Here is a 24,429-nt window from a genome sequence, read left to right as displayed (position 1 = left end):
CCTAATTCCCGTGACAATTTTCATTATTTAAATATTCAACTATATTGTCATGTAATTATTAAATAATATTTCACTATAAAAAAATCGTATACTTAAATAATAATAATTGCCTTGGAAATTAGGTAGTGAACGCTATTTCGAGAATGACCGGTAAAATATTTATTTTCAGATTTGGGTTTATGTAGTTTTGAATATTTTTAACAGACTTCAAAAAAGGGAGAAGGTCCTCAATTCGACTGTAGGTTTTGTGTATGTTACGCGATAACTCCGGCTCTTGAAAATGATTTTGATAAGTCTTTTTAGTCGGAAAGAGGGAACCTCAGTAGTGGTCCCATTTAAATTTGAAGAAAACATTCCATAGTGGCAAACTAGGGGATGAATTCGTCGCGCACTTTCCAGTAACCGATTTCAATAAAACTTGGCAAATAGACGTTATTATACGAACTTTTGAGATCGGTTTTTTTAGTATTCTGTACTGAGATTACAACCTTAAGCGTCACTTTCTTACTTTCGGCCCGTCTCCTCCTTTCGTGTATTCGAATTCATAATCAAAAAACCATATCCGTTCCTTTATTCTGTTCCAGCTTTTGGTTTCTTCGCAAAAGAAGGAGGTACAACACAAAAAAATCTGTTCCAGCGTTTTGTTATCGATTTCTTCGCAAAAGAAGGAGGTACTACACAAAAAAAAAACAATACCAAAAATAAGCCGCTAGTAATCTTCAGTTCAATAAGCGCCATCTAGTTGTTCAGTCTGCTATCACAGAAGCTAGTTAAACGAAACGAAAGATAGTTTGTTACATAATCTCTAATACAGAGTACTAAAAAAACCGACCTCAAAAGTACGTGGAATTACGTCTATTTGCTAAGTTATATTGAAATATCTCCTAGTTCGCCACTATACAGGACTTGACACTGGAGATAATAAAAATCGGTTCTCACTACCCAAAGTATATTGAGAGAAAAACGCCTTGAATTGGAGAAATAGCAAAATCCACCATTAAAATAATTGCTCTTAAATTAAACTTTAGGCGCTATTTATAAAAATGAATCTTCATGCGTGAACAGCCACCCTTAGAGGTGGATGATTTTCTTCAAAATGAAATGGGACCACGATGGAAGTAGGTACTCCCTTTCCAACAAAAGAAGAATCATGAAAATCGGTTCACAAATACCGGAGTTATCGCGTAACATACATACAAAAAAAAGAACATACTCGAATTGAGAACCTTCCCCCTTTTTGAAGTCGGTTAAAAAAGGGGTAACAAATCGTTACTCATCGCGACATCTGTCGAATAGGTACTAAACACTCGACTACTTTGTCTTGTGTCGCGATTAGCAGTCTTATTGAATTATTGGTCCATAATTAGGTACAACTGAAAAATCTCACCTTTTCTCGATCAAGCAGTGGCTCTCCGGCTTCCTTTAGAGCTTCCTGCTCCTGAGGGGGCACGCTTGCAGATATGATCACGTTTTCGTTGCTGATGTTGAACAGCGTCAGTGTGCAGTTCGTCTGACACAATTAAACATTACATGATTAAAGTTTACTCATAATTTAACATCAACCTTGGTACGATCGAATTCCTTTTTTAAATAACTACTGGAAGTAAATTTTGAGAGCGCGTATTTTGGCGTTTGAGACCGAGGAAGCCATCGCTTCAGCCTCTAAGTAATCGAGCATTTGCAGTCGTTTTAATCTCCTGATGTTGCTACTACTAACTACTAACTACTAACCTGGACGAACTCTTTCACAACTCTACTGCTAAACAAATATCGTTGGAATTTCCAGGTTTCGTAATCTATATATCATAATATAAGTACGTAGATTATAATAATTGAACATACATACAAGATATTCCGTTTTACAGGACTTGTCAACTTAATTATGTCTCAGGGCGACAACGGGTGCAGTGGCAGTGCCCTTAAAGATCTTTGTGATTTACAGCTCTGAGTGACACCGCAACTGTTATGGATAAGCTATACGTGGATACGCTTACCAATAGGCGCACAACTTGTTCGTCACATGGTGTTATAAAAAAACAATATCCAATGCGTTAAAAACAGTTATATTACGTGAAGTTGTTTTACATGATGATTAATATGCACGTTCTCTCGCTTCGAGAATTTTGATGGGAATTGTAGTGGACTGTATCAATGGGTTCGGGTGGGTGCTAACAACGAGTGAGCAAGGCTAAAGTAAGTGTAGGTACTTATGGCTTATTAATTTATTACAAAACACGTATCTATCCAAGCAAAACAGAAAACAACTGTGAAGAAAAGGCGCCAAAAACAACAACAATTTAAATTTAAAAAACTTAAAGAGGCAATAAAAAACAGGATTTGTATCGACTGCTGCGAGTCGCTACAGAAGTGATGACGGAATGAACCAAAGTAAGAATAGTGTAAGAAAAAGGAATTCGAGATCGATTCAAAATTTTAAAAGTATGTTGCCAGTAGGGTTTGCACGACAGGGCGCGACATGAGCGAAAGCGACATAAAGCGCGATATAATGCTGTTGTCGCATAGAGATCTCGCGCTTTATGTCGCTCTCGCGCAAGTCGCGCATTTTCGTACTAGCCCTATAGGAACCAGAAGGAGGGTGATAAAAAGGTGGGATGACGATGAAGGAGGTCAGCATCGTCACAATCGCTAAGGCTAGGCCATAACTTTATTCCGGTTATTGATCATCAGGTATATGTAGACAATGTCTTTAAGATCCAACTTACCCCCTCGCTGTGCACCGAGTGCATGTACTGCTGGAGCAACCTGACGGCATCTTCGGCGCCTAGACCTGTGTGCGGGCGCAGCAGCGATTCGTCCACTGAGCTGAAGCCTAGAAGCAGGTACACGCCTTCGGGAAGCTTGTATTCGTCTGTAATTCATAAGAATCATGTCATTTGATAATGTTATAGGTACTTTAACTAAGTGGAAGACACAACACAGAAACTTATTTGATTGTCAAAAGTAAGATCAAATTCAAAATGTCATTCTAAACAGAATGTTACTACTATTAATATAAAGATCGAAGCTTAGACTATGGAAACCAAAGGACATGTTTTATCTGGTTCTATTGAATAAAATAAACATTAAAATTTTTAAAATTAATTTTTTATTTATTCTTTTCTAAAACGAAAGACGAATTTGTTCCCGTATTCAGCAATAGCCACCTACATATGTATGCGTATGAAAGGGATGCAGTAGGTAGGTTACAGATTAAAGAACTACTATTCATTATTTCCGTTTTTAATAATAAATGAAAAAAAATAGATTAGTAACCTGGTGACGCCGTCGGTTGCGAATAGCCCTGGACCCTACGTGGTGGTATTTTATCGTAAACACAAAACTTCAGTAGTGACATTCTGTTTTAAACCAGGGTACTTTACTGTGCTCACCAGTATCGATATTTCTTTATTAGGCTGGATGATAAAAATGGTCAAAATCTATTTTGAAACGCTCATGTCCCAGTCATTAATTATGCCAGTCATCGAAATTGAGGGAGTTCATATAGTTAAACTAAAGAATAATGTGGACTTTCCTTTCTATAAATTTCGGGAATTCTCGGAACTGATTATATTTATTTCTATTGAATTTTCTTGTTACTAACTAATATGGACCATTGTAGTCTGATTTATGACTAAATTTAAAAAAATAAAATAAAAAAACATCCATATTCGTATTATTTATTGATACTTGAGTACATTGGCGATAAATTATTATTTCCTATTAGTTTTTGCTACAAATTATTGTCTCAAAAAATAATATTGTAGTTGTGTTTCTAGAGGCACTTACGTATTTAAATACTTTATATCCATTTAAAAACTACACATGAGACAATCTATATTCCAGTACAAAAGGAAATTTTTGCAATAATGACGAACTTAAGAAAACGTTCATACTTTAGGTAAATTAAATGAACTCCTTCAATTCCTATCACCAATTATGGCACAACCACATGTATATACCTATAGTTCAATTGACTCAAATAGGTGATTTGTGTTTTTATCTACTTTATTCCGCAATCAACCTTGTTGGTTATAAACAGATGGGTTGTAGTATCACAATAGAAAGGACTACTCCCAGTGGAGCCCAGCCCTATACATAGATTATGACGTCAGGTATTTTGATGGTTATCATGGTCACAGGTGTCACACTTTTTTTCAATCGTATAGTAACTTTCAGTCAGCTGTTTGACAACTCAAATAGATGTAAATAATAATTATAGTCTTATTTATTATGTACGTATGTGGTATATTATTTTGAAGACCGAGTAAAATGACAGTTCATTGCGTAAAAGTGTTGCCCGCTGGCGAGGAGCTAATGATTGCAGTCGATAAATATTCTATCGACTATCTACTGAATATTGATCACGCTTTTAGAATAAATAGCCGAATAAATGTCTTCGACCCATTGTTCATTTAATTACTGAGCACAGGTTCATTTGAATTGTCAATTTTTGTAACTTCATACATACATACACTCTATTTAGAACTATGTTTATGATAAATACAAATAGGAGACATATTTTAAAGTTTTTCATTTCAACTGAATACAGATAATCAAATTCGTACCTTCTTGTTAATATAGAAGTGAATAAAAATTGATCTCGATATTAGTAGGGCAACTAAAGAAAAAGAAGGCAACAACGCAATTAGTCATCGTTAGAACATCGTACATTTACAATTCAGTCATTTTTGGCAAAATCTTATCTTCTTCTGGCAAATTCTTATCTTTCACAATCTATCGATAAAACTATCGATAACAACTACATTACTCATAGGAAATGAAACTATTTTTCCGGATTTAAATCGCGTATATTTGTTTTTTCAAACAAACCGACGTTTCGGGCCCTTTACAGGTCCCATGGTCACGGTTGACTGAGGTGGTACAGTCTTCAACCAGTTATGTCTAATATTATTTTCATTTCCTATGTGTAACAATCGCGAAAACCTAAGAACTCGATAACTACATTACTCTTTAAAATTTTATAAAATTTTATAAAATTTTATAAAATGTCATAGTACTCCGTCTTCAAAAAAGACAGATTATACGCGTGTGTATTATGTGTTTGGTACTTACTTGGATTAGGTCTCATGCAAATAAAAGACCCTGAATAACAGTAACATCGTCCTCTATAAGCTTGATACGCAGGGGCCGAATGGGAATAATGGGCCAGACGGGACGAGCATGGGGCACGGGGTACACATGCAACTTTGCATGAAACTTGGAGTGAGGCTTCACAGATGCAAAGGTCCGTGCATTCTGCCAATTCTGCTGAGCGGTATAACTGTAAAAAGAGAAATGAAACGCAATTTAAAATCAAGGAACAAAAATATGCTGTACTAATCAGCACTAGAATAGTAGTTTAAAAGAAGTCGCACCCCTCATGGAAGAATGGCATAAGTAAATTTACGTCAAAAGCTTTTATTGCTACATTGGATGCAGAAAAATATACTCCAATCCTCTCCAATTCTTGTAACGCTATCGACTAATATTGTCGAACCCACAACTTCTCCAATTCTTGTCACTCTATCGAGTATCGACTAATATTGTCGATAAAATTACAAGAATTGGAGAGGATGTGGGTTACATTTTTCTGTATCTAATGGAGCAATAAACATGTTTGACGCAACTTCACTTATGCCATTCTTCCATAAGGGGTCCGTTAGAATTCCTTGTGAAAGAGTTCGCCCAGGGAAGTACTGCGTTGCGGGTTTCTGCTGCCAAGCAGTAATGCTCACATTACTGCGTTTAGGTATTCGGGTGTAATTACAGGCACATGGGACTTTACAATTTATGTCTCAGGGTGAAGGGCGCAGTAATATTACCCCTCAGATCTGCACTGAAATTGGTCAGGTGTGTCGTTTACCACTACGCAAAATGCGGTGTATATTTTGGATGGGAATTTGTATATAGAGCTCTTAAAGTATGACTTGACTATCGTGTTTTGTCCAAAGAGAAAAAACGCTCTAGCAATTTTTTTTTAGCAATTTGAATAATTCCTAAAATCTAGCAATGTTACGCTGAATAAAACGTACAGTTTACTTGTCAGAGTAAATAGTGCAATGCAAACTATACAATGCGTTTTGATATATGTTTAACGTGTAATGTAGACTCCATTAAGAGTCAATACAATCTCAAAAGTGCTGAATCGATCACTTTGAGAAAAAGATATAGTATAATTGAGGATATACACTATATTGCTGTGTGAAAACACGATTCCCAAAAATTTTCACTATAAAAAAAAACACAAACTTATGAGTTATAGAAATTTTACAAGAAAACCGTTGTATTCAGAAGATACTTTACATATACCAATTTTTTTTTATATCAATTGAACTAAACAGAATCTGTACACTATACGATATACACTTTTCAAATGGCTTTAATTTGGTTTGTAAAAAAATTAATTCTGAAATAAAGAAAGCTGTCACTGCCGCTCGAGCCAAGCAAAATGATCGGTATTAGTACGGGAAAAATTTGAATTCCAGCTACCTCTCTCAGGAGTCGATGTATGTAAGTAGCAAATTAGATGTAGGATTTTAAAATCTTGTACTTACTCGTCTAGTTTCTCCCATTTTAATATACTGGGCCTCATCATCACTCTCCGGTTTCTTAACGATGCAATATTTCGCGGGCTCCAAAGTAGTTGTCGGCGCGGGCGTAGTCGTCGTTGTGGTAGTTGTAGTAGTTGTCGTCGTAGTCGTAGTAGTTGTGAGAGCCGTAGTGGTCGTTTCTGTAGTTGTTTCGGCGATTGGTTTTGACATTTGAGCCACTTCGTTCGGCAGGACTGTTTGCTCTGACATAGTAGTGATCGGGTAGGATTCGTCCGGGATTTCCTGGAGTAAACAAATTTCGTTTTCAAAAAATATCTTTTAATGATTTTTTGTTCATTTATACCAATGATTCCGAAAGTTATCTATATGGACCTCCATGAATTCTTTACAATCTATGAGGTGTCTGTCTATCTTAGCGAAAAAATTAGGAGGTGCGGGAGATGTTAATGGGAGTGGAACCCATTTAAGCAGATCGTGACCAAAATTTTGGCTTTCCATAAATGAAATAATCCACATTACATAGATTAGTACCTACGTAAAAATATAATCCTTATAATAGACATACCGGGTGGAAATTTGTAATGTCACCTGGAGGGAAAGTACTCTAAATACTGGAGATAGAAATTTTTGCTTACAGGAAACATTCCTTTATTTTTTAAAAGAAATAAAACTGCAATCATAGATTTTCGAAAATTTCTAGCAACGCGCGGGAATTGAACCCGCTTTAATCTGAAAAAAATGCACCCTGCACTTTTATTGCATCGATCTATAGGGTTAATTATAAGAATAAAATCTCTCTCACAAAATTGGTTAATTAAATGAAAAAAAAAAACCATGAAACCTTAATGTATTTTAATAAAACGAAAAAAATGGTAATCTAATTAATTAGTTACTTGAAATGAGCTCCATTTTCTTGGTTACACAAATTTAATCTTTTAACGAATTCATTTTTAGTAACTTTTAATAACGTGCTGTAATGAAATGTATTACAAATCGTATTCTGACCCTCAGCCTTCAACTCGTTTACACTCGCAAAGGATTTAAGGTAAATTTGATTTTTAACATATCCTCACAAAAAAATCTAAAGGGGTGAGATCTGGTGATCTCGCAGGCCATCTGATTGTGCCGTTTGTACCAATCCAGGTATTAAAATGGTTACTAATGTAGGCAGTAGTGACTCTGCTGTTATGGGCGGGACCGCCATCTTCCTGCAGAATTATTCGATTTCGCTCTTCCTCGGATAAAACATTAAACTCATTTCTTAAGAGATCCATTTAAAAATACTTAACAAGTAATCTGATGGACCTTTGAGTAAAAGTGCTTTAACTTGACCCATTGAATTTATAACTCCTTGTTTTTGTAAGATAGATTTCATCCTCATAATTGACCCTATCGATTGATTTAATAAAAGTACAGGGTGTATTTTTTTAAAGATTTTAGCGGGTTCGATTCCCGCGTGTGGCTAGCAATTTTCGAAAATCTTTGAATGCAGTATTATTTCTTTTTAACCACAGAGCTGGTTTTCAGTAAGCTCGCCGCCAGCAATGAACGCAAAATTAAAAAAATATAAATACTGCTACATATTACATTGTCTATTATTATAATATTATAATTAATACGTAAATTAATGTATATAAAAGCAAGGTAAGACAAATAATGACAATATCAAAATTCCTACGCACTAAAACCCAAATATAATGTGATTATAGGGTTATATTCCATAAGCGAATCTTTTACATCGAAAATGCAGGAACAACACGGCCGCCCACGGGAAAATCGGCCTGGTATGATGTTAATAGTTTTTTCATTTTAATTTTAAAAGCGCAGACCGATTTCAAACATATACGTGAGGCTGTGGTAGACGTATTTTTGTACATACCTCGATGGTTTCCAACTTCGGGGGCCTAATATGCTGAGTGCTATGGCGATGATGAGTAGTTGTACGATGGTTGATGGCCAATTCAGGTGGAGACGTGATTAGCCTGATACCGTTGTCGTACCCAGTCGTGGTCAAAAGAGAACCGTAGGTCTTGACATGATAGTCGCTTTGGGCATCCACTAGAATTTACAATCAAATTCAATACTTTTACTTTATGTGTATAACCTTAGAATAATAACGCATAGAATGATAGTTTCATATAAAGGTGCTGGTGAAATTACAGGCACATGGGACATGTCAAGTTACGTCTCAAGGTGACGGGCGCAGTGGCAGTGCCCCTCAGATCTTTGCGATTTAAAGCTCTGAGGACATTGCAGTTGTTACGGACAGGCGTGTTAGCTTATAATCTTGTGCACGACTTGTTCGTCCCGTCACTTGATATTATAAAAAAAAAGAGTTTTATCGCATTGGTCCAAAGTTGACGTGCTTTTGAAATGTTATTTTAACATATCCCGACATGCAGGGTTACGTTTGTTTTCATTATGTTGGGAAGAGCGGTATATTATCTCAAAATCAACAATAAACTCAAGGTGAGCCCCCTTCAGGTAGATAAGTCAATAATAAATAATCGCAGAAGGCAAAGATAAAACAATGTAGCCCATTTGATCTCTTTAGGCAACTTGATCCAGCGATCACGCGTCTCATCTTCTTTAGGTACCTATGCTCTGGGTCAAAGTGATTTAATAAATAACTGAATATTGCATAAAAATCACTATTATCAAATACTTACAGACGAGTTTCGGAACAAAAGAATCGAATGTGCACTTTTAAATTCATTGAGATTTTTTGAATATATTTTGAATATTGTCTGCCTTGATCAATTTGGCGCTAACTGTTTTGACCTTTCATCACATGAAGTCTAACTTACCCACACAAGGGTTCAACCACAGCAATCTTTGCCAACCAAGGCAATCATACAGCTGCGCAAAGTCAGTTCCACGGCAAGCACAAGCAGCCCTCAGTTGAGTTCCCAGTACAGCAACAACAGCAGCTCTGCAGGCAGCTGGAGATCCAGCACATCCTTGGGTCACGGCGTCAACAGCGCACCATTGCTCATAGTTTTCCAATCGTACTCTGAAAAACAAATTGATTGGTAACTAATGGAGCGTTTTACTAGTGATTTGTATGGGCGAGCTCGCGAAACGGGCGAGTCCGAGTGGCCTTGGGAGAGCATAGAGCGCGCGCGCTCTCGCTTCGCCCCGCCCGCCCGCGCCTTTGAAGTTACCGACCAGCGGCGGATCCGAACAGGCACGGGCGAGCACGAGCGCGCTCGGCTGGTACTTTTTCCACGCGTGGAAAGCCGTCTTAATAGTTCTAAGACTCAAGTTACTTTTACACCATGAAATGGGAGTGTTATACAATATTTACTTCGAAATTAGTTCATCAAAATTGAGTAGTGCCTACGAAAGTTTGAATGTTAATAAATCTTTAATTGAAAAGGCTGCACTTTCAACGTATTACACAGAATGGTTTTTACTTAATCATACATTTGCAATTTTACTGATGGTATGATTTTGCTTGTGCAGAACTTTATTGAGTAGATACCACCATATATATTTCTAATGCAAAGCAGCACCATTTGCTTCCGGTTTGAATCACAGGCACAGGTGCCTTAAGACCTTAATGTCCCACGGCCGGCAACGGCAACTCATTTGCGACATTAACAAAACTTCCTTCTTCGTGTATAGGCGGCAGTCACGATTTTTCACCAGGTGGGCCGTTTAAGTATATTTGCTGTTTTGGTTGCCGTAATTATTTTTTATTTACTTTGTCAGCGATCTGTCCTTGAATTATAAACAGATCTGTGCTACGAAACTGAATAGAGCTCACATTAAAGCAAAACGGAATATACTTTGAACAACAAATTCATAACCATGCTGTGGATAATGGGTACAAAGTCAGGGTTATCAGTTGAAAATGAGTTATTTTTTACATAAGTCGATCTTAAAACCGATATGGACAAGGCACTGGAGTTGTGGGGATCTGCCAGCACCTCTAATGTGCACATTCTTCAGCGCTCTAAAATGGTATAATAAAGATCATAGCCCAATCCCCTTGGTTTGTAAGAGCTCAGGGAATACATGGGTATCTTGAAATGCCAGCTATTAAACAGGAGATACTGACACGTATAGGTGGCTTCCCACGACTCGTGGCCCGATTGAAGGCCCGTCTTTCTTCAAAACGCGCTGTGAAAAGAGGGCCGCCCGAGCGCGCTCGTGCTCGGTTGTAGCCTGTTCAGATGCGCTAGTCGATATCTTCAAAGGCCTATGCTCTTGATACAATTCCGAACACACGTCGCCATGTGTGTTGTCGGCCCGAGGCCGCGCAGCCTCGCCCGTTTCGCAAGCTCGCCCAAACTAATCGGCGCGTTTGATATCACGGGCCGTGGGAAGGCACCGTAAGTAAAAGTATGAGTCTCGACTGTCTTTACATACTACATTGGCAAGATCTTCGGTTGACATAAAGCGTCTGGGTGGCTTGTCGCTTAAAAATGTCAAGGATACTAGAAAGTTGGATCAGTAGAACACAATCAGCCGAGTAATTACTAGGAAATAAAACCATTACAGGACTCTTTATTTCAAACTACAATAAAGTATAGTACAGATCTGATCAACTCACTGAGCAAAATCAACTAAATAATTGCTAAAAATAATTGCTCCTAAATTAAAGTTAGGCGCTATTTATAAAAATAAATCTTCATGCGTGAACAGCCACCCTTTGAGGTGGATGATTTTCTTGAAAATGAAATGGGACCACTATGGAAATACCCCCTTTCCAACAAAAAAAGAATCATGAAAATCGGTTCACAAATACCGGAGTTATCGCGTAACATACATACAAAAAAAACCTTGAGAACCTCCTCCTTTTTTGAAGTCGGTTAAAAACAATTCGACGCCTTACTTTCTCAAACACGTATCTTATAAAGAGTGAATTCAGTAGATGGCAAAACATTCTGTTTATTTTAAATTTGTTATCAAGGGTGTTAAACTGTGAATTTGGAAGCATTACTTTAATAATAGATAAAAGCCAGTGTGTGAATATGAAGGAAATATGATGTGAAATCAGCCTGCAAAATTTGTATATGCAATACATTTTTTTGATTTCAGTTACTTTGTGCTTTAAGATACGTGTTTGAGAAAGTAAGGCGACGAATTGATAGATACTACTACCCATTATCCGAGTTCACTCGTACTTGTTTTGAGTCCTGGATTTATAAGCCTGCATAAGATGCGTAACTATAGGGCGAGCAAAAGATTTGGTTCGCGCGTTCGTTATGGTAATTTAGGTCTTCGACAATCTTTTTCAAAATTATTCCTAGTCAAGCAATATGTTGGCTATCAATATATATAGGCAATAATGGTAGGTACTCATTAGTCTAAAATGATAGGCTTTGTATCGTTCCAATGGAATAGTTGATCGTTAAATTCGGAAATAAACAGCAAATTGCGTGGAAATCATCCTGCACAATCTGAACGCGAAATTATTCAGAACCCATTTCGCAGTGCTGGCGTTAGGTAACGTTTCCTATGATAGGGTTGGCAATATGCAAGTTGCTTGCATTTCTCTTTTACCTTGTGCTGTGTTTGATTAAAGTCCCACTTCACGGTTACAGCGCTGGGAATGGACATCAGCTTGGAAGAGGTTTCTTCGGTGAAATACTTAGCTGATGGTTTGTTACAATCGTGGCTATAGATCAGCCTTTCCCAAAGTGGGCGATAAAGCCCCCTTGTGGGCGCTGCAGGCAGGACAGGGTAAGAGATCCAGAAAAAAAATGGGTGCGTTGTGTAGAGGCTTAGGGGGAGATTTGTAATTTAATCTAGGAAGACTCTTAGACACCGAATGACCTCTCGACTCTCGACTACCACTTGTGAACATCAACTAATATTAATTAAGAGATTGCTCAAACTAACTCGGTTCGATATTTCTCTCCGTGTAGTTCATATATCTGCCCTGTTTTATTGAATAAATAAAATAAAAATCATGTCAATCGGTCGCTCCGTTTCGAAATGAAAGTAGACACAAACAAACAAATAAAAACGCAACAGACTCAGTTTCGCATTTTAATAGTTATTAGTATTCCTAGATAGGTAATTTTCGTAGTTCAATCATGTTTTACCAAGTTTTTGTTAAATAACCCGATTTGTGCATTCCTGTATCAATCGGCTGGTTCATAGAATACTTGTTCTTACCTGTTAAGTACGATTGAGCGTCGAATGAGATAAACGAGTTTATGCATGTTTGCCTTATTTCTGTCGGTACGTGCTGATTATGCAATCGTATATAAACAACGTAATATTTATTTTATTATTTCATTTGCGGTGTCGCGTGTAATAGATAAGCATTACATAAGTTAACCACTTACTTACGTATTTCTCAAAAGAAAACAATGTCGGAAGTAAAAAAGAAGAGACGGCAATACTGTGCGGAATATATTAAATTCGGATTCATTGAAAATCCCATAAACCTACGCGCCTTTGTGCCTTCTATGTCTAAAAACATTTTCGAATGAAGCAATGAAGCCTTCCAGACTGCAAGATCATTTGAATAAAATGCATCCAGATAAGAAAGACAAGAATGTAGCATATTTTCAAGACCTAGAGAAGAAGCTTAATACTCAGCCAAATGTAGCAAAATTATTTTTGGCGGCTGCTAAGCAAGATGACGACGGACTTCGAGCTTCGTACAATATCTCTTTGTTGATTGCTCAAAAAGGCAAACCACACAACATCGGAGAAGAGTTAATTTTGCCAGCAATAAAGGAGGTAATAACTACTGGGCTTTATAAACCGGCCGCAGATATTATCAATTCCTTTGAGTAATAATTCTGAGCAAAGGCGAATATATGAAATGGCTGAAAACATTGAAGAATCATTGTGCAATCATCTGAGGCGTAGTTAATTCTCAATTCAGCTCGATGAGTCCACTTTACCAACTAATGAAGCATCATTGCTGTCTTACGTGAGGTTTATTAAAGATGAGAAAATATGTGAAGAACTATTTATTGTTTGCTAGAAATTTAGAGAATGATACAAAAGGCGAAACCACATTGGAAAAGTTTTGTGATGAGAAAGAGATTCCCTTGAAAAATATTATATCAGTTGCTACGAATGGCGCTCCGGCTATGACAGGGTGCCATAAAGGCTTCATAGCGTACTTAAAAAATAAAATTCCAGATATCCTTGCTGTACATTGTGTTATTCATAGACAACATTTGGTTGCTACAAATTTAAGTGAACGAGTCGATCTGAATTTATCAGCAGGATACTGCAACAACGACGACTTGTTTGCCTACTGCCAACATTTGGAAAATCTCCACATTGACGTCACCGAACGATACCAGGACATTTTGAACTTGGAAATACCAGACTGGGTGTTGGATCCGTTTTCAAATGTCAAAATAGCAATATAATCTCAGCTGGAAGAAGAACTTATCGATATTAAGGATAGAAGAATTGACAACGAACGAGGCAAGAAAAGTCAAGTTCAAAAAGGGCTGCCAAGAATTTTGGCTACAAAAATCGATCCCGCAATTGTGCCCTGGATTGTGGTCAATTGTTCAATGATTCTTGATAGCATTCCCATCGTCATATTTGTGTGAACGTGGTTCTAGTGCTGTGACAACGCTGCTTACTAAAAAGAGAAATCGTTTGCATGTTACCGAACGTGGTGACTTGCGGCTGTTCTTGAGTAAATTGGAACCTGATATCAACAAACTTATTTTCAGATTTCATCAGATTTCATCCTTCACATTAGTTTTTATATTAGAATCGATTATGTTTGTTTTATTTTGAATAAAAGATACTCTGTCTACATACTATAAAGTTGCGTTTCAATAATCATTCTCATTGGCAGGTGTACTAGTTAACTCTTGCGGGTTATAGTAAAAGTCTCGTTTAGAATGAATGTTTAATCTCCGCTAATATAGCTCACAATAATTAATTTAATTTGATGTTATAGTGGTTTTTCAGTAGGTGAAAAAATGGGGACGCTAAAAAATAACTTATTCTGGAAGTGGGCAGTGGACAAAATAAGTATATAAATAAGGGAACCCCTGCTATAGATCATTGTCACGCTGCAGTAGCCCTCTGTATAGCGGGGTTTCTACACGAACTTAATTGCAAATTTTCTTCACTCTTCTAAAATAAATTCTTCTGTTCAGACTGAGTCGAGTGTTGAGTAAGGCTGAGTTGGTAGATCTTACGTATTGGGTTTAAACGGTTTTTTGCCGTCAGCACCTTCTATGAGAAACTTATGAAGTTTCTTCAGTCTTTCTTCTTTGCAGCTACCAGAAGTTGACGAAATAGATGTCGCTGTTTTAATTGCAATAATTATTTATTGAATATCGCAATGATTTACTATCATGATATACCAGTGTATGAACTAGAAATTCCCGAAGTCTCGTACAGACTCATTACTTAATGTGTGCCTTAATGAACATTAGTATCGGAATTTTGTGATAGTGATGAAAGTGATGAACTGGCTTGCCACCTTAGTCCAATATTATATAAGGTGCTTGATTCGTTTCCCACTGGAGAGCCTGTGCTATTGATTTTTTTGTCTGTCGGAATAAACAATGACACTGAAACTTATTGCTAACTGAAGATAAAGCAGTGAAACGTGTTTGATGAATTGTTACAGATACAAGAATTGCCAACCCTGACTCAACCTGAAATATCGTCCCAAAATCCATCGACGCCGCGGAGTGTTTGCTTCCACGACAAATGATCTAATATTTAATAGTAACGTTTTTCCGTCTAACTGCCGCGCCTCGCGTTGTCGTCAGAATAGAGGACAATAATGGGCAAAATTGTTAGCGCTAGTGTGGCAAACACGATAAAATAAACAAAGGGAGAGCGCAAATAAAATTGACACAAACATTTTTGAACGAAGAAAAGAGGCCCGATAAGAGGAAACCAGTGTAGAATATATTTTGAGTTCAGTATTCGAGTTCTTAAGTTTTTATGATGGGAAACGAAACAATATTTTGGATCTAAATTGCGTATCTTTGTTACTTCAAACAAACTAACGTTATGGACCATTTACAGGTCCCATATCATCTAATAGTCAGCTATGACCATGAATTTAGATGATTTAGTGATTAGAACTGAAGAAAAGTTTCATTTATTGAATCCATGTTTTTTTTTAATATGCAAGGCTGTTGCCCATTTCGTAAGTAAATGCGCTTCAAGTGAATTCATGCACACATAAAGACAATGCCAACAGGGTACAACATGATAAATGAGTTGAAAACACAAAGTTTCATTCATTAGCACATCTGTGCCAATCTGCGAGCATAATGTGAGCACAGGCTAGAATTAGTTCGGTCCTGTTTGCGGTCCCTAACCAGATTGGGGTGTTCCATATGTCACACAGCGTAGCTACGGGCTATGCTGAACGGGACAGTAGATAGAGTCGGATGTAGTGGGTAATTTAAGACTAGTGATGCGCTGTGTTACTGGGATACCATTATAATTCCACATTTAAATTCTATACCGATGATTTTCTTAAGAGTTTAGGCTTGGATACAAATCCTTTGAGCCATGTCTACGTTTAATTATCGGGATCCTCAACAAATAAATATTTTCCATTGTGGCTGTTGTGGTTCTAATACAATAATGTTTTCACTTTCTCTTAAATAACTAAATTAATTTGTTTAGGTTTTTAAATAGTCTTTTAAGCGGCGGGAGTCAATAATTATGTTTTACTTTCACTTACATCACATTAATGTCACTTTGAACAAAAACTTAGAATTCGTAATCAGTAGAATTTTCAGGGTAAAGTATTGTAATTTGGTTTAAAATAGGGAATATAGTTCTAACTTTCTTTATTACTATTTCTTTCTTCGTATTTTCTTCCCAATATACTTAAAATAAAAATAATCTTTGTAAAAACTGTACTTGTAACTTCAAAAACCCGCCATTTCAATTACTGCGCGTGGCGTTTATCGCTTAGACTATATTTTTTCCATCCTTAAGGGTTTATCATCGATGATTACGTCAATACGTAAGAGACGTTTGTTTGGTTTTCTGGACAAGTAAAAAACTTTTTTCTTATAAATAAAAAATAAATTAACGGAAAAGGTTTTCATAAAAAATTTGACCGTCGATAATTACATAGAGTAATATTGACTGCAATACTACCGCCAGCCAGCACCGAGGTAAACAAACAATCTATACAAATATAATGTCTTAATTAACAACACTTACAAGTAATAGCACAAAACAATCATTACTATATTTAAAACAAAAGCTGTACAGATGCGAAATTAGGTCTTGCTAAAAAATAATAATATGCTTATTTATGAATAATTATAATTATGAAAATAGCATATCTATGCTTGTTTATATCTCATTATTATTATTATAATTTCCGAGCATGTTCGGATGTATTGTTCTAGAATATTCGCATTTACATCAAATAGGTTCCGTGTTATAGTCGTTAACGTTATTCAATACTCAAAGGGATTCACATAATTTTACCTCGGCAGCAGTAAATACTGGATTATTTTGATAACCAAAACTAAAAATCATGACACGATATTCTAATAGTTTAAATTAACAACATTAACGTAGTCCGCACTAAGTGAGGCAAATTATAGGGACCCAAATAGGCTTACACAAGGGCCGTCAGTACTCAAGGTCAACTTGCACCGCGAACATCTCAAGAATTTTAGCTATAAATGACGAAATGTGAGGTAAATGAGTGTGAAAAAATACGTCAGACAAACATAAAATAGATACTAACATCACAATACACAAGAAAGTAACGCGTTTCAACTTGTATTTTTATTTAAATATTTACTAAAACAGAAAATTAATATCGATACAATAAGATACGAAAATGTTGCAAAGTAACGGACTTTTTCTCCCCATTTTGCTATTCGAACGACTTGTTTTTATCCCGTCACTTAGTATCATAAAAAAATATTTGTAGTTCGAGTAAAAGGAAATAAATTGAAAGGCAGAAATTAGCGACGCGTGTGGCGGCGGTAGTTTCGTGATCGCTCTGTGTTCTTTATTTAATTTTTTTGGCGACGGCGACGGCAGTGTTGCTGTCTGTGCTTGACATTTTTCTACACAAATGAGATCAATGAAATGGGTGAAATAGTTGATGCAGGTGTGTTCACAAAGTCGTGAAACAATAGTTGTTTCATTTTAAACGTAAAATTATCGTGTTCACAAGTTTTACGTCAATACTAAATATACTTGTAATATAATAAACATTTCAATGCACTGTATTTCAAGTTTAGACTCAATCGAACGTTTTAGCGTTCTAAATTTATCAAAGGCTAATGGAGTGCCTGAAATCACTGTCTTAGCCACAGGTAACGGACTCAACGTCTTTAGATACAAGTGGACCGGGTGTATTTTATTTTAAGTTACTGAGTGTGGTCGTTGACTTTCGTTTGTTGCAGTACAATAAATCAATTCGATAAACAGGAAATAGAAGATTGATTAAAATACGACTTATCGACGATATGAAATACTACTACGGTTAATATTTTTGGTGCGACTATAATTTTTGCAACTCAAAATATAACTCCAATAAGGTATTTACGATTTTAGAGACAGATAATAGTATGGCGTAAATGGCGGACAGAGCTCAAGCAAGTATAACGAGACCTACTGTTGGCATGCGTCAGACGCTACCTTTTTAACTAAAATCCATTTTCTCCATTATATTTATCATCGTTAGCCTAATTTTGTAACTATATGTGTAGGTGAAATCTTATTATGATACAAATACATACATATACATCCAATGAACCATGCAAATTTTGACCGAAATTAAGACAATTAGCCAAGTAACGTAAATATCAACTTAGTAGCAAATTAACTAGATTTCAAAACTGTCCGATACTGCCGTAATAGCCTGTCCTGCATCTGACAATTGCACTAGACTGAAATACAAACTAAAATAGGATTCAGACAAGAACAATGACTATTTGACAGTTGTTACATGTACAGGGTTATGAATGAGGTTTTGTGATATTAATTTTACAGACAATGATATTGTGTTGTATATATAACTGTATTGTGTTCGGACTTCATATTGTGACAATGAAGAATATGAACTTGTTTTAACTTCGCGGGGAATTCATCTTGGTGAAGGCGTAGAAGTCGCCAACTACGCTTGGTATAATAAGACAAGTATGGCAACTCCGCACAAACGTAGCAGCGCGGCTTGTATGTGTGCACGCCCGCCGTGTGCCGTATACAGACACACACAATCAGCAGAGCTCCTTATGAAAGAGTTCGTCCAAGGAAATACTGCCACCTTACCTATTTCTGCCGCCAAGCAGTAAGGTGAGCATTAATGTGTTCCGGTTTTGAAGGGTGCTGGTAAAATTATAGGCACATAAGACTTGTCAACTTATGTCCCAGGGTAATCTGTGCCCAGGGTGAAGGGCGCAGTCGAAGTACCCTTCAGATCTTTGCGATTTAAAGGTCTGAGTGGGACTGCAACTGTTATTGACAGGTGTGTAGATTATCATCAGACGCACGACTTGTTTGTCCCGTCACTTGACTATTATACAAAAAAATCGTGTAATCTCGCGGTGCACTCGCGCTGCACAGCGCGTGTCGTCACGCGAACCTTATTAGAATATTGAAACTCTCGCATGTTGTTTAAAAAATGACATCGAACAGTAGACGTGTTTAGTAGTTGTGTTTGTAGTAGTTGGAACAAGAGTGCTTTAAATCAAAATTGTTCAGCATTTCGTTTCTATTTTATAATCACACTTTATAATCAAGGTACCGATACGGGATGTTACAAAATATTAATACATAAGTATAAGTAAGCAATTAACAAAGGTTATTTCAATAACAAGAAGCACGAAATCACTGGTCACGACTTTTTTATTAATTTAGTTTACAACTTTTCTACAACTTGGATACATTGGAGGTCTAAACTGGATAATCTACTGAAGCCTCCTTTCACTCGCACCGAGTATTACTAAGGGTCGTATTCTAGAACTCTACTCAATGCTCAAGTCGGGATCTGCGTATGATTTCAAGCACTGGAACTACGGCCCTAATGGAAGGGACTTGAGTATGATTTCGAGTGCTTTAAACCATACTCAAACCCTGACTTAGGCATTGAGTAGAGTTCTGGAATACGACCTTAACACTTCGTCACGATTAAGGCTGCACAATTGTGGAACGATCTCCTATCTGAAATTCGACATTCTAAGTCGCTCCCTATTTTCAAAACCGGATAGGATAAATCTTCTAACACTGTCCTAGTTTGCAACGTGTATATATTTAATAAGTATAAGTTTATTTAGATATATTTAATTACACATATATTTACGTAGGTATAATACACACATATCATAATGTGTTCAAAAACCGCAAATTACGACCAGCATAAAGATAAACTGTTTTATTAGAACAAATTGTTTATCAGTGAAAATGTTATTATTGATTAATAATAACATCGAATTCGATTTTATTATTAATGTAATAATAAAAATTAATCAAATTTCGTACATCTCTGAAAAACAAAAGAATTTGATTCGACCTCAATTCTAATATCAGTCGAGATGAAGTTTTATTCGAAATGAAATGTCCATAGCAAAAGATTTTGACAGTTTTACACGTTACTTGATATCGAACGATTTGATAGTTGGGGCCGCCTCTAGTTTGTCTACGAATTAAATAAAAACTACTGTGGTGTGACATGCGTGAGAAAAGATTTTATTTGCCGCCATTTCGTCAGCCGTAACATGAGGTTCCTGAAGACATCACAGAGAGCTTATAATATGTGTATAGATAAAGCAGTGTATGTAACTGTACATAATTAGGCATTAAAACACTCGTGTGATGAGTTTATGAAACTCGCCTGTCAGCTAGTTTCATAAACCCACACTCGCCTTTCATTATGTAACAGTCACATAAACTACTATATTAAGTATTTCATAAATTATAATGGAAGTTATATATATAATTGAATTCATTTTAACTCAAAGGGTGTCTAGAAGAGATCGCTCTTAGCGATAAGACCGCCTTTGCCCACATTAGTTTTAAGTTGCTCATGAACTGTTGTTTTTGTTCTTGTGTGCAAGCACTAAAGTATATCATTATAAGAGTATATCTATGTAACTATCTATCTATTAACAACAACTCCGCGGCTGAACGGTTGCCATGCCGGACTGCCATGCAGAGGTCCTAGGTTCGATTACCGGGCGGGAAGAAATATTTGTATTACCTACATTTATTTCTCTCGTGAGTTTGGGTGTAATTTGTGGTTGTCAATGCCCATGGCACTCGCGACACAGGGTTTCTTAGTGCGGGGCTATGTTGAGTGTGTGCGTTATTATTATTATTATAACTAAAATAATAATGTAACAACAATACGCGTTTAGCGAAGTGTATATAGGGCATTTACGCGTCGAATAGGCGGGAGCTGCTTTACTTGATTTTATTATATTAAGCTACTAAGGTAGGCAATAACAAAATAGGTTTTATAAAAAAAAAAGCTCTCCGCATTTATAGGCATACAGAACAATAAACGTATGTTAGACAAAACACAGTGGAAGCCGATCGCATTTCCTCTGTACGTATACAAAGCGTATTAATTGCGGTCCACTAGTCTTTGTGCGAATTGTGCATTGTGTTTTCGAGTAGATTATAGGCAGGCATAAACTATTGCCAAAGTTTAGATGGTCTTAATAAAATGAGCCGTTTTGAAAGCAGGTACTGACATTTTGTTGTAAAAATTATGTTGAACTAGGTGACATCTTTAGTAGGTCACTGGCGTATTGAAGGAAATGTTGGGTAGGCATAAGATTCTTTATATGGAAGTGAATTACTCTTTATTAAAAGACACTATCTAAGATTGTTCCTGTTCCTCTTTGCGTCGCTAAGAGCTCGTAGATGACAACCCTACTACCATCGCTGCATGAAAAAATGAAGCAGATGGCGACCATACTAGGATCCATTTCATATTAGCCTATTCAACATTTTCTCATCTTGGGTATTTAAATCAATGGTTTAATTAATTAACTCTCAAACAGAGCCAAACAGAATATCAATGCTTTCGGATTGTCTGTCACCTTACGTAATTAATGACTATCCACGCACATTAGGGCCGTGCTAGTTTGTATGCACTTCGGACCCGTCCCAGCACCGGCACGAACACGGACTTGTGTCAACGAGTTCATACAAGATATACTCAGCGATCTTTTTTTGAGCCCATGACGGAGCACGACCCGTCCACGTCCCGGGCAATTCCCTGATGTGTGTGGTTAGTCCTTTAGTCTGCCGCGCCGGTATAACACAGCCTTGTTTGTAAATTGTTACAGACCAACATTTGCCATTTTCCAACGGTTCCAGGCAGCAGGTGGTCTAGGAAATTTCGAACTGGGGCAGAAACTTGATAGTGGCGCCCCTTCTCTTCAGCGTTTGAGATAAATTGTTAACTGTGTCATAAACATATAATGGGTGGCATTTTTTGTGGCATGGAGAATAAGAACCCTTTAATAAAATTGCGCTCTTTATTACTACTAGTTGACTTTTTCAGTTGTGTGACCTAAAATTAAACATAGGAAACATCTAACCAGAAAATACAACAGACAATCAAGCGTTCTTAAATCGACTCAGAAAACGTTCATAAATCAATTTGGGATGTGTTAAACAAACTAGGCGTTTTAAAATCAAATGAATAATCGATAGAACAACTTGCGCTGGATGCTAGGCCCTTTGTGAAACAAGTTTTTTTAAACATGTTATATTATGAATTTGGAGCCCCCTGAGATTGCTAGGTGCACCGGTTTGCCCTCGCCCTTAGATCCAGGGCTGGTTCCAGGTTTGGAAATATCCATTACGGATCTGCACAATGACCAATGATGATAATGATCCTTCATTATCATGAAAGAAAATGCAAAATGGAGAAAAGGCAAATTAATAAGATTTGTTTACAATTGCCTGACAGTTCCGCGACATTAAAAGACAAATCCATGAAATTCAGGAGATAGCAATATAGCTCTCTTTGTTTATTGCTGAAGCACGTAGCACGTATTGTGAAACGTATGTTACAATTTTCATCATTCCGCTTCGGATTTCCACCTCTAGTTGCAGTGCATCACAGCAATTACAACTGCGTTGAGTTAGAAATAAAAAAATCATAATCACCAATCATGGAACTTTAAACTCTAAAGAATAAGCATACATGTGACTTTAGTATGTCTAGTCTTTATTCTAAATTTTAAGGCAACTTACCGGCATTCAGGATTTTCACGGCAGGCATGAGCGAGAGTGTGGCAGGCGGGGAGTGGGGAGCCGACCGGTGGACGCTGGGCACACGCAGGGTGGAGACGCTCCTGTGCGTTCATGCAGGAGTCCTCCCGGTTGTCGGTTTTCCTAAGAATACGCACGCTGTTTTAGGATATATACGTAGATACTAATATTTAAAGAGAACGACGGTTTCAGTTTTATTATATTTGTGCGTAAATTGCTTTTGTCCTCGGCTACAGGAAATAGAGGAAAAAGAAGCATCCAACTCTTTGCCTATCTATCCTCTAGCACATCATCCCGTCACACCACAACAAAACCAAATCTGTTTGGCCATTTTCTGGTAATCAAGCATGCACACTTAACATTGTTTGAATATTGGAAAGTGGAATTTTGAACTGGATTATAAATTTATGAAATTTCAACAATTTTCCGTACATACCTGTAAGGTAATAATAGATAATGCGATTAGATACAGATAATAATCCCGGGATCGGATTAATAGATAATTAGCAAATGGATGTTCAATGTTCCGCGGTGTCCTGGCGGTGTTAAGTGCCCAAATAGATTTATGACAAACTTCACTACAGGTATCTATTTAATAATACTAAACAATTGCAATAAAGCTTATAATATAACACTGATACAAAAGCCATTTAAATCCAATATAAAGCTCTGCAACAAACACACAAAGAAATTCACAAGATCTGCACAACCTCTGTCGAGTCCAGTAAGATCGAAGGAATGCCAAATTCTTTGTGTTGATCATCTTTGTATTAATAATAATGTTATTGTTACAGATACCGAAAAAAATAACCAACCCAAGAGAGAGTTATTAAATTCACATTATATCGCCAATACATGGATACGGGGAATCATATATAATATACAACCGCGAACGAAACACATGAACTTCAGGAATTGGTCAGGAACACGTCAAGACAACACACGTCTGTGACACGTGTGTGTCAAAGATTTTGATTAGCTGATTGAAAAAGGATGAGGATCTGGATTGGCACATATGGATTGTATGCATTGCTAATTGAAAAAAGGCATGAAAGGGCAGATACCTACCGCTTTTTCGGACTGTTATTACAATTATAACACTAAAAGTATAGTTGTTTTGAGTTCTTGTAAAATGTTGTTACCGCAAAAAATTGTTGGATGCATTTTTTAATATCATTTCATTAGGTTGAATAGTATACACATTGTCCTCTTGTGAAAGAGTTCGTCCAAGGAAGTACTGCCACTTTACCCATTTCTGTCACCAAGCAGCAAAGTCAGCATTACTGTGTTCCGGTTTTGAAGGGTAAAAGTGCTGGATTACATGAGGTAGTTATAAGTTTGAAGCCTTTGGGTGTGTATCTATATGTACGTCGTCTGTCTGTGACATCGTAGCTCCCAAACGGATGGACTGATCTCAAAGAGGCTTTTTTATTTGAAGGCTAATTTAATCGGGACGATTCTTAGCTATGTTTGATGAATATTTGTTTAGCTGTTCCGGGAAATCCCGGCAGGGATCTTAGTCATAAAATAATATTTATAGTATTTCCACTTGTCCGATCGACCTGCGATTCGTTGACATTACAATAAGATGGTACAGACTATTTAACTTCTCAACTACTTAAAGTAGAAATATCGTATTCATTATCACTTAAGAGTTGATACTACCGCAAATCGAATTCAAATTTTTCTCGTTTAAATA

General features: G+C 36.8%; 1 protein-coding gene across 1 annotated transcript in view; it reads right to left on the bottom strand.

Annotated features, from left to right (window-relative positions):
- LOC113228272 overlaps positions 1 to 24,429 on the bottom strand; it is a 452,541-nt gene that overhangs the window by 3,195 nt on the left and 424,917 nt on the right. Inside the window, exons 9-15 of the mRNA XM_026461538.1 lie at positions 22,713 to 22,853; positions 9,359 to 9,564; positions 8,431 to 8,609; positions 6,555 to 6,833; positions 5,074 to 5,281; positions 2,724 to 2,869; positions 1,388 to 1,510 (exon numbers count right to left, since the gene is read on the bottom strand). Of these exons, the coding sequence (XP_026317323.1) occupies positions 1,388 to 1,510; positions 2,724 to 2,869; positions 5,074 to 5,281; positions 6,555 to 6,833; positions 8,431 to 8,609; positions 9,359 to 9,564; positions 22,713 to 22,853 (1,282 nt within the window). The remainder of the gene's footprint in view (positions 1 to 1,387; positions 1,511 to 2,723; positions 2,870 to 5,073; positions 5,282 to 6,554; positions 6,834 to 8,430; positions 8,610 to 9,358; positions 9,565 to 22,712; positions 22,854 to 24,429) is intronic.

Source organism: Hyposmocoma kahamanoa, unplaced genomic scaffold (genome assembly GCF_003589595.1).
Source record: "Hyposmocoma kahamanoa isolate Upper Pololo Valley unplaced genomic scaffold, ASM358959v1 224, whole genome shotgun sequence".
In the NCBI taxonomy this organism is placed as follows: Eukaryota; Metazoa; Arthropoda; class Insecta; order Lepidoptera; family Cosmopterigidae; genus Hyposmocoma; species Hyposmocoma kahamanoa.
The sequence above is the reverse complement of the archived record's forward strand: the minus strand, read 5'-3'. Positions and strand labels throughout refer to the sequence as shown.